This window comes from Bombus flavifrons, chromosome 16, assembly GCF_040668555.2.
Source record: "Bombus flavifrons isolate JBK064 chromosome 16, iyBomFlav1_principal, whole genome shotgun sequence".
Classification (NCBI taxonomy): Eukaryota; Metazoa; Arthropoda; class Insecta; order Hymenoptera; family Apidae; genus Bombus; species Bombus flavifrons.
Genome location: NC_138457.1, coordinates 2,832,035 through 2,850,591, shown reverse-complemented (window position 1 = coordinate 2,850,591; position 18,557 = coordinate 2,832,035). Strand labels below are relative to the sequence as shown.

The 18,557-nt window shown below is 28.4% G+C and overlaps 2 protein-coding genes across 4 annotated transcripts; one reads left to right on the top strand and one right to left on the bottom strand.

The window, feature by feature from the left end:
* The first annotated feature begins 123 nt into the window (after positions 1-123).
* Positions 124-11,931, top strand: Sec24AB (Protein transport protein Sec24AB). 2 transcript variants are annotated; one of them, XM_069129658.1, is made up of 17 exons: positions 124-274; positions 697-840; positions 2,830-2,976; positions 3,862-4,011; positions 4,191-4,306; positions 4,488-4,590; positions 4,670-4,796; positions 4,929-5,038; positions 5,291-5,522; positions 5,642-5,799; positions 6,038-6,263; positions 6,512-6,841; positions 7,130-7,240; positions 7,394-7,566; positions 8,858-9,193; positions 9,333-9,436; positions 9,515-11,931. In XM_069129658.1, the coding sequence occupies exons 2-17, from the start codon at positions 721-723 to the stop codon at positions 9,624-9,626; spliced, it is 2,655 nt and encodes an 884-aa protein (XP_068985759.1). In that variant the 5' UTR covers positions 124-274; positions 697-720; the 3' UTR covers positions 9,627-11,931. The 2 variants fall into 2 exon arrangements, with proteins under 2 accessions (XP_068985759.1, XP_068985760.1); XM_069129659.1 differs by lacking the exons at positions 124-274; positions 697-840 and adding an exon at positions 2,147-2,304.
* Positions 11,932-12,872: 941 nt separating this feature from the next.
* On the bottom strand, positions 12,873-18,545 carry MICU1 (Mitochondrial calcium uptake 1). 2 transcript variants are annotated; one of them, XM_069129661.1, is made up of 11 exons: positions 17,924-18,545; positions 17,642-17,795; positions 15,860-16,019; positions 15,452-15,489; positions 15,068-15,182; positions 14,826-14,986; positions 14,413-14,529; positions 14,227-14,351; positions 14,013-14,140; positions 13,810-13,899; positions 12,873-13,215 (listed from the first exon to the last, which is right to left on the bottom strand). In XM_069129661.1, the coding sequence occupies exons 1-11, from the start codon at positions 18,145-18,147 to the stop codon at positions 13,061-13,063; spliced, it is 1,467 nt and encodes a 488-aa protein (XP_068985762.1). In that variant the 5' UTR covers positions 18,148-18,545; the 3' UTR covers positions 12,873-13,060. The 2 variants fall into 2 exon arrangements, with proteins under 2 accessions (XP_068985762.1, XP_068985761.1); XM_069129660.1 differs by lacking the exon at positions 15,860-16,019 and adding an exon at positions 16,997-17,156 and having other exon boundaries at positions 12,874-13,215; positions 17,924-18,534.
* Between the last annotated feature and the right edge of the window lie 12 nt (positions 18,546-18,557).

The window sequence follows — 18,557 nt, the reverse complement described above, 5'->3', positions numbered from 1 at the left end:
TTTTTCATATTATAGATTACTTTTTGTTCAATATAAAATGTAAGATTACATAGGAATGATTTAAAGTATGTGGTACATACACACTCCGCAGGTAAGAATGGCGCTTTTGTCAAGTGAGCTGCCACGTAATGTTGTGTGTCGCGTCAACGAGGTATCGGGTACGTCTCTTCGGTAATTAACGGCGACTTATACTGTAAAAAGTGCAATGCACGTCTCATAGTGCAGTGAGATTTAAATTTTTCTCCATATTCGTTGTGGTAACCTCGTCAAAAAGGTAAGAAACATTCTTTATGCCATAAAAACTGAAAAAGCTTAAACTTCATAGTATTTCAACTTCAATATAGCGTTTTAACCTCTTGATCTCCTTGGATTCTTAATCTTTAAAAATTAATTAATTAAATTAATCTTTGAACATTAATATTGAGATACCAGTTATCTATATCTTGTATTAAAAAATGTATGTCACAAATTTAGTTTCTTAGATGGTACAAAATTCTGTGGTAATTAATAAACTGTATTACATTTCTACATATAAATTTGATTAAGTTATTATATGTTAAAGATATTTTTGAAATACTGTTTTTGATCAAATAAATATGAAAAATGTTTAACATTTTTATGCATGCACTATGTATATAATGTAAAGTTTGTATCCGAAATTATAATTGAAAGAAAGTATTTAATCTTCTTTTTCAGTATTAAAGTTAGTCACCAAATCCAATGAGTATGCCACCAGATTCAATGAAACGATACTCAGAATCGCACCCTGATCAAATGAATCACCTAAATAATCAAATGAATATGATGCCACCACCGCAGCACGGCTATAACAAATTATTAGTAAGTAATAAAAAAGATATCTTTCAATAATTTTACATTTGATTAAAAATTATATTGCAGATGCTTGTGTAAATTCAAATTTTTATAACTATAACTAAACCTAAATTGAAATTTATTTTGTTCTTTTAATATTGTAACAAGTACTTTGTTATTGATATTTTGTACATTCATGTACATTATGTGCACTTTATATATATTTATGCATTTGGATTTTTTAATAATGCGTTAACATCCACAGTTCAAAAATAATATATGAGATACAAACTTGTTAAACATTTTGTAATTAAAAGATGAGTATTATTATGACAATAATAATTAAAATGACAAATGTAACATGGATTTATTAATTTTTAATTCACGTTTAATATACAAAAGTAGATTACAGCCTAATTATGCTATAGCCTATATTTATTTTATATTAAATGATTTAAGGTGTGTGCATAACTGTAAGTAATCAAATAATTTAAATAACACGGGGAGGTTAGGTTCATTCAGATACATATATATATATTATATCTGTAGATTTTAGGTTAGGTTAATACATCACTCGTTTTCAAAGTAAAAAATGAATAGGAATATTATAGAAATTTTTATTGTATTATCTTTGAAAATATGAAAAGTTGAGATTATAAGATAATTTAAACGTCAAATATATTGGTAATAATATTAAAGTATAGATTTTAATACAATACAAAATAAAACTATTTGGCAGTACAACACATTGCATGATACAAACACTAAACTCGTACATTACTATTAAAAAGTTAATTCAGACATGCGTCTTTCACGCAATATATACATTCTAAGGCAAATTTTTTCTTTTTTTATTTGTTTTCATATACATTACACAAATTATTTAAACATTTCCAAGCACGTTCGACTACGTAAACTTTGGGTGTCAACACTCTCTTTCACACGCCCTAATCTCGTTATTAACTTCTTTAAAGAATTTTTAATACTCGAAACTCGATCACTCACAATGAAAAATTATACTAAATGTGTTTCTTTTGACATCTTGTATATATACTAAGAGATATTAAAGTGGGAACGAACATTGTCATTATTCTGTACTCTTTTAAAATTTGTACGCTCTTTTTAAACGTAAATCGAACATAAGAAATACAGATATGTATATGCACACATCTGTCCCATAATCATGGTGAAATCGGTAAGAGAATTTCTATGTAAAAAAATGTCAAAAATATAAAACAAAATTTTTCAAACGCTACTTCGTTTTTATTAAAATCGAGTTATATGTGTGTGGTTAGCGATCACTCCACAGAGCGAAAATGGCGCTTCTGTCAAGTAAGCTGCCACGTAATGTTGTGTTGTGTGTCGCGTCGACGACGTAAAGTCGGTTCGACAATTAACGGTGAATTACACTGTAAAAGTGCAATGCACGTCTCATGTGGCAGTAAGGTCTAAATTTTTCTTCATATTCGTCGTAGTAAAGTTGTCCAAAAGGTGAGAAATGTTCTCTATGCTAAAGAAACTGAAGAAAAGTTTAGGCTTCACGGCATCTTCACTTAGACATGACATTTTAACCTTTTGATTTCCCTGACCGCTTTCAATTGATTTAATTTCGGAAAATTGATATTAAGATATCAAATTCAAGTACGATATAAATTTAGTTTTTCAGTTAGTAAAAGATGTAATTGTTAAGGAACATTACAATTAAATTTTATTAAGTGTTATTACATTTTAAAGATGTTATTTGAATATTATTTTTAGTAAAATAAAAAAATATAAGAAATGTTTAATATTTTTATTTGTTTTCCATACCTTAAGATTATATATTCTTATATATAAGATTATTATATTCTTTTATTTCTAGTTTTATTTTTAGTGTCTTTTTATCTTTAAGATTTGTATTGTAATTTCTTAAATCTTGTATTTTTATTGAAACAAGTTTCCACATGTTAGTAGCCTTTCCTGTAAAGTATAAAGTTTGTATCTGAAATTATAATTAATAAAAATCATTTCTTTCAGTATCCAAGTCAGTCACCAAATCCAATGAGTATGCCACCTGATTCAATGAATAAACGATATTCAGAACCATATCCTGATCAAATGAATCACGTAAATAGTCAAATGAATGCAATGCCTCCTCCACAGCATGGCTACAATAAAGTATGGGTAAGTAAATACAAGAGCTTTTAAGTAATTTTGTCATTTTATATGTATATTATAAAAATTAGACATTAAGTATAAAATGCAAAATCTTTTAATTGGTAAAAAATGATTCTTCCTGTTCTTGTTCAACATTTCATTAATTTTGGCTTGTGTAATAATAGACTCTTTAAATAATTATAATAAATTATTATTATTTACTTATTTATTATACATAGTATCAACTTAGGACTTTATATCTTGTATCTTGTACTATTGACTCTTATACTTCCACACTTTTTGTTCATCCTTTCTCATCTTTATTTTTATTTATATATATACATTCTATATATTCTACCTATGGACTATTCTAAGATTTCTACATTTACATATTGTTTTCCTTAATTCCCTCCTTTGTTCTTTCTCTCTCCCTTATGCCTTTTCCCTCCCTTGCCTTCTCTATCCTGTTCAATATTTCTATTCCCTATCCCATTTCTCCTAATATCATTTTCAGGTCTTCTTCAAATTTTGGTCTTTCTCACGCACTTGTAACACGTATCTCATTGTCTTCTTCCACTTCCTACAGATTCTGTATTTTTTTCTTCACTCTCTTTCCAATAATCTTTAGTTTTAGTTTTGTTTCCACATCTGTATTTTACTAGCAGTCTTATATCTTTGTTTTTCATCCTTGTTACCAAGTATCTGCGACTCTGTTTCTCCATTATTTATAATAAATTATTATTTAATGACAGATTTGAAATATAACTATACAAAAAAATTATTAAATTACTGAAAGTACTGATTTGATTTGTACATTTTCATAATTTAAAAATTGACATCAAACAAAATCATTTTTATGTATACTATTTACAATGATAATTAATATACAGTTTGTGTTTATTTTTCTTTTAGTATCCAAACCAACCACCAAATCCAATGAGTAGCATGCCACCAGATCCAATGAATAAGCGATACTCAGAAACATATCCTGATCAAATGAATCACTTAAATAGTCAAATGAATATGATGACTGTCACGCAACATGGCTACAATAAATTTTGGGTAAGTAATACAAGGAAGAATGATTAAATAGTTTTAAATTTTATCACTAATTATGTATAATGGCTATTCGTTCTAATCATGTAATAATGTTTGTCAGATAGTTATTAGTATTATCTGTTATTTTAAAGCAATTTAGCAATAATTGTATTCTTTTTACTTTTTATTGCCTTTTTTTTCAGGGAATGGAAACTGTTGATCTTTTGCAATGTAGGAATGTCCTCCCAACAGAGAAAGTAGAACCACCAAAAATTAAACTTCACCAAGAGTTTTTAGACAGTGTTAATTGTAGTCCTGAGTAAGTACTTTCTACAATGATTTATTAGGCAGATTGAGTTATTAAATATAAGTAATATTTCTATTATTGTTATTTATTTAATTTATTACTCAATTAATGAACAGTTAGTTAATTTATTATGACCAAGTGGGATTAGTTAATTTTCTAATTTTACTTTTTAACGATTTTGTCCCTTTTTCAGCATTTTCCGCTGCACACTCACGAAGATTCCCGAGTCAAATACTTTACTGCAGAAATCTAGGTTGCCTTTAGGAGTTTTAATACATCCCTTCAAAGATTTAAATGTAAGTAAAACATTTTTTTGTTTAATTTGAACATATAGTGTATAAATTTATTAGTAACGAAGCATTGTTGTACCTCCAGCATTTACCAGTGATACAATGCAGTACAATAGTTAGATGTCGTGCTTGCAGAACATATATTAATCCATTTGTATACTTCAATGACTCAAAAAGATGGAAGTGTAATCTTTGTTATAGAGTAAACGAATGTAAGCATAAATTTGTGTATTTTAAGTTATTTTTATTCAATTGTTATATTTTAATATTTTGTTCACTTTGTTATTGTGTTAAAATATTAAATTTTACATGTTCCGAAATTTATACGAATATTATTTTTATAGTACCAGACGAATTTCAGTTCGATCCCGTAACAAAATCATACGGAGATCCATCAAGAAGACCAGAAGTAAAAACTAGTACGATTGAGTTTATTGCACCTAGTGAATACATGGTAAAAAATTTGAAAAATTAATATATAATTCATTCATAATTATATCGTTCATTCAAGTATTCAAATATTTGTTTGTTGAGATTTTTATAAAAATAATTTATATAAAAAATTTTTTCTTTTAATATATATTTCATAATGATAGAAATTGCATAATTATTATTGAATTATTCTTAAAACCAACGTTAAAATTAAAAGTTGGAAGTAATGTGAAATTTGGAAAAGTAAATAATTAAAACAATACATATGTTTAAGCTACGTCCACCACAGCCAGCTGTGTATCTGTTTGTTTTGGACGTTTCGAGACTGGCAGTTGAGAGCGGTTACTTGACCATAGTGTGCAACGTAATTTCAGAAGAATTATCAAGGCTGCCTGGCGATAGTAGGACACAAATTGGATTTTTAGCAGTAGATTCTGCAATACACTTTTTTGGCATACCTGACAATGTATCACAACCTCAGGAAATGATCATGCTTGACATTGATGGTAAAATCATACTCATTTTACTTTTTAAACTTATTTTACGTATTGAGTTTGAAGTATATATTTAACTGTTATATTTAACTACTAACATATGTGTCTAATTGTAAGAAATCTTTATGCAGATGTGTTTCTTCCATGTCCGGAAAATCTAATTGTCAATTTAAAAGAACGAGAAGAATTAGTAAGAGATTTATTGGCTCAATTGCCCACAAAATTTCAAGGAACTCATGATACAAATAATGCTTTGGGTGCGGCGTTACAAGCTGCGTATAAACTTATGGTACGCGAAAAGTATATTTATCCACTCAAAGAATAATTAAGTAGTTTGAATTATTTAATTTAAACAGATTTTGTGAAAGAGTATGTTAGATTATCTTAAAGAATCTTTACAATAAGATCTAATATTAAAGATAAACCAATAACAATAAATGTATTACTAAGTAGAAGACAAAGAATATATAAAAAATAAGTGAAATTTTTTAGCTCAATCGCCAAAATTTTATTTTTTCCTATTTTAGTCACCAACTGGTGGACGTGTGACTGTCTTCCAAACTTGCTTGCCAAATATAGGTCCAGGATTATTGCAAGCAAGAGAGGACCCAAATAGTAGAGGGGGTAAAGATGTACCACATTTAAATCCAGTTACAGATTTTTATAAAAGGTTGGCGCTAGATTGCAGCGGACAACAAATTGCAGTCGATCTATTCCTATTAAACTGTCAATACTGTGACCTAGCTACTCTTTGTATGTATTAATTTATTCTCTGTATTGTTTACCAATTAGTGATATTTCAATGTATTATTAATGCAAAACTATTGGAGATATATCGAGTTTTTTAACATTTATGCATAGAAATTCTTTTCTTCTCTTATCATAAATTTTAAGTATTTAATAAATTTATTAACGTCCGTATAACTAAAAAGATGGTTGAAGTTAACTGTACTAAAAAATAGAAACAATAAAGTTAAACAAATACAAATTTTATTTTATAGCGGGTATGTGCAAATTCTCTGGAGGTTGTATATACCATCTTCCTCTATTTCGGGGCTCGAAACCACAACACGCGGAAACTCTCGATAGAATACTAAGACGTTATATTACCAGAAAGATCGGTTTTGAAGCAGTGATGAGAATACGATGTACACGAGGACTGAGCATTCATACTTTCCATGGAAATTTCTTTGTAAGGTCAACTGACCTGCTTAGTTTGCCTAACGTCAATCCGGATGCTGGTTTTGGAATGCAAATCTCTATAGAAGAGAATCTTTCGGATGTGCAAAACGTCTGTTTCCAGGCAGCTTTACTTTATACCTCAAGTAAAGGTAGATATATTTTTGTATTATTATTTAAAGAGTTTTGTTATGATAAAAGATTATGAAAATAATAAGAAATATCACGTATAGTATTTATATTATTTATCATTACTTTCACGCAACAAAAACTATTTTGTTTATTTCGACTATCTTACATAAAAAGAACTACAATGTTGTGAGATCCTGTGTTATTTACAATATTCTATTTAATTTTTGAGAATATATATTAAAATGTTATATATTAAAACACTCCTATGATAGAACTAGAAATGACAAAATTTAAAAAATGTATTTTAGGTGAAAGAAGAATTAGGGTACACACATTATGCCTACCGGTAGTATCTACCTTATCGGATGTTCTGCATTCCGCTGATCAACAATGCATAGTGGGCCTACTTTCTAAAATGGGTAAGATTTCTTTCTTGGTAATATACAGTTTTTTTAGATAGTATTTATAGTACTTCGTTAAATAGCACAGATATTAAAAACTTGATTGTTTGTTGATTGAAATTTGCTTTACTACATTTTATGGCAAGAAAGTATTTATTTATGCTTTTATAGCTGTAGACAGATCTCAACAGTCCTCTTTATCTGATGCAAGGGACGCTCTGATAAATGTCGCCATAGATGTTTTATCAGCCTACAAATTGTCTCAATCAGTGGCCTCTGGTGGACTTCTTGCTCCAGCAAGCTTAAAACTACTGCCTCTTCATATTATTGCTCTGCTCAAATGTGTAAGAGTTATTTAAAGACTCATATTTTTTATATGATAACATAAGTATATGTTTTATATACATCATATATGTCGGAGATGAAAGGACATCGGAGCCTTCCCTTTGGAACTTCGGGAAAATCCCTTAATACCGTAATCTAGATTCTATCATAGGCGTAATTAAACAATTGTCGTCATTCGATCCGATTGTATTTGTTCGAGATTTGTGATAATGAGCTTGGGCTCGAGGCGACAACCAGTCGCCGAACGTAGCCGCGGTCACGGGATGAACGCTTTGTCTAACAAAGGTATGGAGTAATTCTATAGCTCTCCTTAAAAGAAATATTTGTAGCGGCACGCGACAGTAAACATTCCAACGGTTTCTGTCCCGTGGCTCGCCATACGCAGACCCTATTCTTCGGGTATGATGGTTACTAGATCCCGACGCATCTCCACAGTACATGTTCAGCTAGCCTGAGGGCATTATAAACATTAAGATCTAGTTATCTAAAGTCCTTCGAACAGACAAACAGTCTTTGTCCCAACTACGGGAAGATAGGGGAGATCTATTTTTCAACTAACGACGCTTCCCGCTAGCAACCTTCCCTCAAGGACGGCTAGCATCCTTTTCTAGCCACCGACGTGGAAATTGACCAATTAACGGCAACATCAATGTCCCTCACTTTCTGAACGAAGGCTATCCTCGACGAATCCGATGATCTCGTGTCCTTAGACAACACCCCATCATAGTTTTCCTCTGCAGCATCATCGCGACGGAAAGTCATTCTCTCGTGAGGTCGTATTAGCGAGTTACTTAGCGTCTGTACGCTCGGTGAATATTCCACGTTTTAACAAAGAGTTAGTTTAGTTATACTTCCATCGTAGCCAAGCAAGTCGAGTACGATTTGGGCTTTGGAAGAAAGCGCATCCTGTTATCCCGTTGACCGCGGATTCGTTATTGAACCTAGGATCATTGTCATTAGCTTCTCGAGTATCTAATTACCACGGTTACTTGTCAAGTCCTGTAATAATCGTATTTGCACTAGTCATTGTCTTCTCTATTGCATAACGATAATGTGTAATCCAAATGAAGATTCGTTTCACGCCTCTAACCCTAATTCTAATGTAAATTCGACATATATATATAGTCTTAATGATTGTGCTACTGCAAAGTATTTTTCACTAATATCTTTTACATATCGTACCAAACAATTTGAAATTCATGTCTTATAATATTCATTTTGATAATGTATAATAACCATGTGATATTTTATTTTCCATTTCTTTATAATTAAAAAGTAATAATTTTTTAGGTTGCCTTCAGGTCAGGAACAAACACGAGACTTGATGACCGGGTGTTCGCAATGTGCCAGTTGAAAACTCTACCACTGTTTCAATTAATTCAAATGATTTATCCAGATCTGTATCCTGTTCACGCGCTTGAAGATCGAAATGCGAAAGATATCGATGGGAAATTATGCCCACAACCACCTAGACTGCATCTTTCTGCAGAAAAACTTGATTCTCGGGGTGCTTTCTTAATGGACATTGGTGATCGAATATTTATCTTAATCGGCAAAAATATTCATCCTTCGTTTTGTTGTAATGTTCTTGGAGTCTCTGCTTTTCCCTCGATACCGGAAGAACTTGTAAGTTCATACTTACATAATTGATCAGTAATTTAATATTTAGTTTAGACAAAACTTAGCTTTTATATATTAAATCTCCTTTTTAATATTATGTTATTATTTAATATAGGAAATAAAAGAAAAATATTTTTATTTTCAGTATGAGTTACCAGAGATTGAAACACCCGAAAGCGAAAGGTTACGAAATTTTATATTTAGTTTGCAAGAGGAGAAACCCTATCCAGCCTCTATACAAATTATTCGGTAAGTTTCTTATTTTTGGTCTTAAAATATGTAACTCAATAGAATGTATGTATAAAATGTGTAATTTTTTATTTTCAGGGATGACAGTCACTTCAGGACGCTTTTTATTGAACGATTAGTTGAAGATCGTTTTGAGAATTCTTTGAGTTATTACGAATTCTTGCAACATCTTAAGACTCAAGTGAAATAATAATAGAGGAATTTATTTTGGAGTTAAATGAATACAGAAGAAGAAACAAACAAATCTTAACACACAGAAGTCATTGTTTATTACAGTGAAAGTGTTTAGCAATCGCGAACTGTGTTCAAAAAATACGAACCTTTTAAAAACGATTGTTTGATCGGTTAATTAGAATGAAACACCTAGATATATAAAAAACCATATATATATATGTATATACATACATGTGTATATACATATATATAATATATACACATATTTATGTGTATATGTCCATATATATGTATGTATATTGGTAATTATATACATGTATACATATATGTACGTATATGTTTGTAGGAATGAATGTTATTCTTGTTTTAAGAAATGTTAAAGCATTTAAATATAATTCAATTGTAATTATTATTATTATTTTATTATTATTATGGTAATTATTGTTATTCGTATTAGTTGCAGTATCTTTTTGCGTTCGTCGGTTAAATTAACTTAAACAAATTTTGTTTTTCTAGTGTTTTTTTTTGTCCTAAGAATTTTTATTTATTTGATTTTACAATATTTTAAAAATCGTTTTGAGAATTCAAACTGTTCAAATTTTATAATTCTAAATTCTTTGCTTAATTATTTTTTATTCACACATTTACCTATCTCCAATGAGATGCCAAATTTTGCAAACTTTCTGATTTAGTATTGAAGTCTATATATTTTGTGAAATTTGGTTTTTTAATGAATCGCGTCTTGTGCGAGCTATATATTTTAAATGTAATATTTTCTTCATAATAATTAGCTAGTAAAATATTTCCTCTTTGGTCGGAATGATTTTGTAAATACCGTCATATTTTGGGCAGAAATTTTACAATAAATTACGAATTATGACTTATTATCTACGTAATATAAAGCAATATAATATACATATATTTCATAAGGTATGGTGTATCCAAAACAAGAAATTCATACGCTCAAAATAAGATGAGTCTTGGTTCTTTTAATCCAATTCTGTTACTTTTTTATGATGGTAGCGGTATACTTACATTATTTTAGTTCTATAACGAGGATTGATTTCAAGTAAGGTAGTGTGTGTTGATAATTCTAATTTCTTTTTTTGTTTACTAACTCTTATCATTGAAGTGATTGAAATAGAAAAATTAAATTATTAGTCTATATATTATATACATGTGTGTATAAAAATTGTTTATCTCTTGTAATGCAGAGCTACAATTATTATTACGACAGAAACGTAATTTCCATAATGACCATACAAATATTTTTAATGTCATCTTATTTTTTATGCAAGAATTTTACATCTTTGGAATATACCACCCTTTATGAAGCAATATATTATGTACAGAATGTCTCACTAAATATCATATGGCAGTACAGTTATTCTGTTATTGATCTTACAAAAAATTACATATTGATGTTGATACAATTGTTATTCTAATTACCATGTAACATTCATATTTATTCCATAAAAAAAATTTGCAAATAAGAATTAATTTTTTGTATTGCTAAATCTTTCTAAGTTATTAACTTTTTATTAATATTCTAAATTAAAACAAATTTTCTGTGAAAAAGATAGTTATATAATCGTTTTATTAACATATTTAATGTTCAGAGAAAAATGATGTACGAGAATTTTAAATTCGGATAAAACATTACATTTCAGATTATTTAATTAAGGAAAAATAGCATTTCTTTATTCAATTATCATTATCGCGAGTCACAATACATAATGTAATATGTTAGTTATGTAACTGAATGATTTAGCAATTGCCAGCATATTTCTTTCTCATATTATTGATAAGAGGATGTTGCACTTATATTTAATGAGATGTACTGTGAATGAATGTACGTACGTATGTATACATGCGTGTATGATGTACGTGTATATATGTATATGTATAGACTAATCTCGAATTAACAAAGCTAATGACACATTGTTTACAAGGGAATAATTTTTTTTTACGAATTGTAGAAATGTACAAACAAATTTCATGTGAATATACGTAACTCATAGAACATGATTTTAGAACAAAATGAATACATTCTATTAAATGAAAATGAAATGCAATTTTACATTACATACAAAGACTAGTTGTCAGTCATTCCTAAATACTTGATATTGCTTCAATTTTTATATATTACTTAATATTTGTTTATTCCTTTAGAAAAGTAGAGATTTTGAGCACATCAAGATCATACATAAAAGTAATTATTTTAGATAAGATATACCAGTTCAAATCATAAGATGACTATACAATGAAATTTTTGCAACCTATATTTCACCTATCTTAAGTGCAAAGGCCTTTTTTAAATAAGGCAACTATTTGTTCTAAAACTTTTATTAATGTTATAAATTATTATAATAATAACAAAATTAGATATACATGTAATTAATTTGCAAACTTTATTTAGTTTTATGTAATTAAATAAATTTTTATTGTACTTAATTTTGAAATGAAAGTAATTCCTCATTATATATACAGTATGGAGCAAATAACTGGGATCGCTTCGATTACTGCGTAAGTAATGATTCTAGTGAAAAATGTTTCAGGTAAAAGTTGAATGGTTTCAAGGAAGGCATAATTCGGCGTGATTATATTATTTGTTTATAACAAGATGCATTGAGGATATATGCAGATCAAGTTTGTTTTCTTTCTAGCTCGTAATTCTGTATAAAACAATATGAGCCAATTTATATAAAAAAAAACATTATTTTAGGAGATATTTTAACTTTAATTATTCAAAGTGGCATAACAATAGATGTAATTTAAATCTCCTTCTATCAACTCTATTCATAAAATGCAACTCATGTTCTATGAAATGGTATCAACGTAAGTATCTTTGCAGAAAGTACAGAGATCGGTAAATTATGTAATGATACTTATCGTTGGATATACGTATATTGTATGTATATGGATGAATATATCTCACTTAGTTAATTCGAGATGAGTCTAGGAAAACAGGAGATTTCTAAATTCCGTTTCTCCTACCACCAATGCTGCCAAAAGAAGAAAATAAGTATCCAAACAACTTTCGTAGATTCAGATGAATCATAAATCAATGAGATGAAAATAGGGGTGGAAGGATGATATAACTCGTTCGAGAATATAAATTGTGCTGTGAAAGGTGCAAGAAATAAAACTCTCAATACTGTACATTGTTTTTAATGACTGACCTAATGAGTTAATATATGCAACTAATTGAACAAAACATTTTAGTTTACCATAAAGTAATATATTTGTTTGACATATTAGATATATAAAAAAAGATATTATGGAAGATATTAAAAGTAGTATGTATGTAACAGTTTTTCTCGTACATTATGTTTATTTCTTACTGAATAAATAGCGATTAGTAATGATAAATTTTGAATGAGATAAATCAATAATTAATTCCATTTTAAACGTATATGATGAAAAAGCCAAAAACCTCGTAATTTTGCTTTAATTATCAAAATGCATATTATAACTGATTTTTAAACATTTTACCATTGATTCGATTAGCTTGACAAAACCAGTATCTTTTGACTTCTCTAATCCTCTTAGAACTCTATTTTTCATTACAGCAACAAATTCTTTGTTACTCAATTGGCCGTCCACTAGAAATAAACAAAAAAAAAATATTACTTCAAAATTAATCAATCTTATAATGTACAGAATGTTTTGTACCTTATATTAAGGAGAATGTTAGTATCTACGTAGAAATATCATAACATACATTACTTCTTACTAAATGGAAACTTTTACATAATATGTCTAACAATATAAAGCTAAATTTGTTATACAGGGTAGTTGGTAACTGGTGGTACAAGCGGGAAGGGGGTGATTCCACGCGAAAAGAGAAGTCGAAAATATAGAATAAAAATTTTTCGTTTGAGGCTTTGTTTTCGAGAAAATCGACTTTGAATTTTCGCTCGGTACGCGTGCACTTTATCACGTCTCGTTATAACGGATCTCACTGTAGATCGTTGTCTCGATGGAAAAATTAAAAAAAAAATTTTATTCTATATTTTCGACTTCTTTTTTCGCGTAGAATCACCCCCTTTCCGGTTGTACCACCAGTTACCAACCACCCTGTATATTAAAATATAAAGACTTATATGATTTATAAAATTTTAATAACAGTATGTCATATAAATAATAAATATCAAACATTAAATTATTTAATATTATAGATATTATAATCAACTAACTGTTTTCATCAAAAATAGTGTAAACCACTTGTATTACATGGTCACTCAGATCAACATGAGCCACTGTTTTTGCTACATGTTTTAGGGTAGCTGTAAAAGATATAAAGTTATAAGTTATAAAGTTAAAGAGATTTAATTTAAAAAATAGAACGAATAGAATTTAATTTATGACAAAAATATTATTTTCTAATATTATGAAAGACCTGGATCAATTGATGCTCCAGCGATATGATAAAATGTCAGTGCTGTATCCACATCATTGATATTATTTAAAAAATGAAAAAACTTCAGATATTCGTCTTTGTCTATTCCCTTTTGATTATCCTTAAAGCTGAAAAAATAAAATACATTATTGAAATATTTCACTTTTCATGTAGAAATTATATTTACATTAATTATATACATATATATATATACCGCTTTTTTACAGTTTTCCTAATCTTCGCTTTTTTTGTGGCAGGATATCCAGCATATGCAAGCAATAGTTCTGTGAAATCTACTTCAGTTATTCGACCGTTTTCATCAGGATTTCTTCGCTCGAACTATAACAATTTATGCCTTTTCAAAATAAAATAATGTATAATGAGATATTGTAAAACTGACCTCTAAACTAAGTATTTCTGTTTGCAATTGCTGTTGAAACTCTAAAAATTTCTCAATAGTCAACTTCCCTTTCATGTTTTGACCGAAGAAGTATGTAGTCAATGCTGAATTAACACCCTGAAAATTGTAGATGTATTGGTTATATGATAGAAAATTATAATTGAAGTAAATATTATCGTCTCCGATTTCTTTTTTCACATAGGATCATCCTATTGCCAATTGTACTATGATTACTGGAACATCTTATATAAATAAGTTTGTATTACCGGATTCTGTAACTTTCCTTGTAAGTTTTTATATTATTTTGTTCGTTTTGTATAATTACTAAAATCATTTTCAGGGAAGACACGAAAATGATTACAGTAACTTACACTAATATTACAGATATTCAAGACAATAATAAACTCTAGTACCTTAAACATATTACCAGTGGTAACGTGATCGCGATGTCGATTTCCGATACTGGTTTGTTGTCGAATTAAAGTAGCGACTTTTCCAAATTCCTCAGAATCAACGTCACCATCGCCATTAAAATCAAACATTCTGAAGGCGATTTCGAAATGTCTCCTAGAAGCTACAGAAATATTTCTTGATATAAAATATTTGATTAATTGATGTTCAAGTAAAAATATAAAATTAATAGCGATAACTTAACTGGATAATACGGTGAGCAAGAATATATAATCGGAGAAACTAATTAAACCAGCACTTCCAAGTTTGTAAAAGATGCTATCTTCATTTAAAGCCAGTTCTAACTTTGTGTGAATATTCTATAAAAATATATACATACTCGTGATTGAAATATTAAATACATTTTATTTTATTATATATATATTAAGTATCAATTATCATTTACAATTAAAAATATTAAAATATTAAGTAACTAATAATGAAAAAATCGTAGAATTATTAGAATAATAAATATTGTACCACAATAAGCAATTGTAAGTGTAGAAGTTATATCTTACTTGAAACATAGGAACTAACATTTACTTTTCTTTGACGAATTTTTTCACCAAAAAACTGAATTTGAGCTTACCTTAGGATCGTAACGTTTATATTTGTCCAACCCAAGTCCTGAAAATAAATATATTATTAAAACACATCAGATTGAAAAATGGGGTCTGTAGATAAAAGAAGTCATTTATTACGATACAAATTACATAGAAAGATATATTGTTGCATGCATTTAATATATAAATATGCCTATATATAGTGGCTGCAAAAGACATTTGTACATTATTGTATTTATTGTAGCATTTACATATTAATTAATAAAGTCCACGTATATTAAATTTAGCATCATTTAGTAGTATGTACTTTAGAATAATTTGCAGAAAGCATCATAACAGAGTAAACGGGAAGGCTATTCATTGAATAAAAATAGAATGGAGCGTTCTACGGACATCTATACATATGCAATAATTCGATTTTGTTAAAAAATTACCGTCCGGCTGTTTGATACCAGGCGTTATTGATCTTAAAAAGTCATCAGGTGTCATGAAGATTTCATGGATGTCGTTGTTCACCACTTGCAGAGTAGCAAAATAACGAAATACTTTGTCAGGAGTAGAATAGTGTCTTATACGATTTTCGTACTCTATTATCTGTGTAAGAAATAATTTTTCATATATTTAACAGGAATATAATGTGATAATATTATGAAGATTATAACATTCAGTTTGAAATATAGTTTAATCAATAATAAATTTCGATGAGGTCGTGTAAAATTCAGTTCAATATAACATTAGCAACATTTTAATAATCTTTAATTAAGATGATCACAGATAATTCAAAAAGAGTTTGGATTATATTATTTGATTTTGAGATAATCTATTTTAATTTATATTGTGTGTTTTACATAATAAAAATTATCGATGGTATTTATTATTTATCGCATAAAATCTGATATACATGCACTTGGTAAATTTTCCAAATTAATTTTTTCAGAAATGAAGCATCCGATGAAAAAATTGTATTCTACATTTTCGATTTATTTTTACACGTAGAACCTCATTTTCATTATTCTCTGTGTACTTCGAAATTATCTACGTTTAAGTATACATACTTGACAAATTTTCAAACCCGATTTTCTTAAAAACAAAGAGTCATATGAAAAATTTGTATTCTATATTCTCAACTTATTTCTTCACGTAGAATCGCCCCTTATCAATTCTATCATGATTACTGGAAACTCTGTATAATATTAACTCTTTGATACTAATGGTGTGCCAACTTTAAATATGCTACGTTCGCAATCGTTTGTGATATACTTTTGGCAGCAATTTACTGTATTTCTGTTATTGACAAAAATCCGTACCGACTAGCTTCAAATTCGCTTTCTTAAAAACAATTTCCAGTTTTGGAAAATTAAAATTGTTAGTGTATTATTAAAATGTTAGTAAATAAAGAAATGGCTAATTAAATCTGATTTGAAATTAGTAAGAGTACAAAAATTATAGTCTGTATTATTATAGTGTTAAATTCATTCAACATAAAAGACAGGCTTTAATAAGATAAAAGTAATAAAAACATGTAAAAAGAAATTATTGTGAAAGATAAACTACAAATAAAATTATAATACCATCTGGTTGTCTCATGTCAGGAGTAATTGATCTGATGAAGTCATCTGGAGTCATATAAACTTCGCTACCTTCTAAACTCGATATTTTTACGGTCGCGAAGTAACGAAAAATTTTGTCAGGCGTCGAATACGCTCTCAAACGATTTTCGTATTCTATAATCTGCAAATATGCGTTATTTGAAAACAATAATACATAACAAATATTTATAACTAAATCATAATAGTTAAAATGATGTAAAAAAGCAAATATAGACCTTGAATATACGATAGCTTTGTCATAATTGAAATAATTAAATTTTCTATTAAATCTCAAAGTACTATAATCTTACTTAATTATATATATAATACATTTGATAGTACAGTCGCCCCCCGTATAACCCGTATCTCTATAATGAGGAATGTATCCCTCGCGTTATACCGAAATCCATTGTATTTATAACGTTCTGCCACAATATATTTTATACTATACCATACTATACTATATGTATATAAAACTTTTTATATAATTAACAATTTTGAAAATTTTTAATATCCAAAAATTTTGAAATTTTAACTATGCATTAATTATCCATTTTTTAAACAATTTCGGTTTAATAATAAACTATTTAGTTGGACGTAAATAATTATATAATTACTTTCCTTTACCTTTCGATCACGAAACCCAATTTTCTCCTTCTTCTTCTTTTTCTTTTTATCTTCTTGTATTTCATCCAATTGCTCATTTTTATCTTCGTAATTTGATTCTTCGTCGGTGACCATTTCAGCCGCATTAACCGTGGACAAATATTTTTGCCTTATCCTGAAATAGAATTTAATAAAAAATTTGTAAGGTATGTTATTTGCAATTTCTTTGAACCAATTTGCATTATCGAATTCTATTCTTTGAAATTGTTGCTATAAAAGAAAATTTAAAAGATTTGCTCTTACCTCTGCCAGGCAATAAGGCTGGTGATAAAACAAGGGATGACGTATAAAAACCGATAGCTTTTCTTGATCTTCTCACTTTCGCGCGAAAAGTATGTAAAATTGTTTCGAACTGAACATTTTTCAGAATTATTAATGTTACCAATTATTAAAAGGTTATACGTTTTGTTAATATAGTTACACGAAGCGCTTTGTCTTATAATAAATCTAACCTTATTAGTAAACATATTTTATACTTATTGAATAAATTTTGAATAATTATATATAGAGAAATGTAGAATATATTGAAAAATTTTATGTTGACAGTACTATTTTCCTTTTAAATAGAGATTGTACTAACAGAGTTTAATCTTTATGCACATAACCTTTAGTGACACTTCTTTATATAGATGTTTTTTCAGTTTTAACCTTTATATTTACTTTATATTATTCTGTTCGCATTCTCTCACTCTAAGAATGCCAAAATAAATTGTAGAACACAACATAATTTAATGCGGAAGCTAACCTACTTATATCTGTTTACATATATCGAACCTTCATACAACTGTACTATTTAAACTGTTCGCTGCAGAGCTGAAAGATTCGAAATTTGTAATTCACGTTACGTACACAATGGCGCTAGAAACATATTTATGAA

Coding starts and splice junctions, on each gene's coding strand:
- Sec24AB (XM_069129658.1), top strand. CDS start 721: ATGAGTATGCCACCAGATTCAATGAAACGATACTCAGAATCGCACCCT. Junction 4,797..4,928: donor TTGTTATAGAGTAAACGAAT/GTAAGCATAAAT, acceptor TTATTTTTATAG/TACCAGACGAATTTCAGTTC. Junction 7,241..7,393: donor GGGCCTACTTTCTAAAATGG/GTAAGATTTCTT, acceptor ATGCTTTTATAG/CTGTAGACAGATCTCAACAG.
- MICU1 (XM_069129661.1), bottom strand. CDS start 18,147: ATGTTTACTAATAAGGTTAGATTTATTATAAGACAAAGCGCTTCGTGT. Junction 15,490..15,859: donor TGGTATCAAACAGCCGGACG/GTAATTTTTTAA, acceptor ATTTATTTTCAG/GACTTGGGTTGGACAAATAT. Junction 14,530..14,825: donor CCACTGGTAATATGTTTAAG/GTACTAGAGTTT, acceptor TACAATTTTCAG/GGTGTTAATTCAGCATTGAC.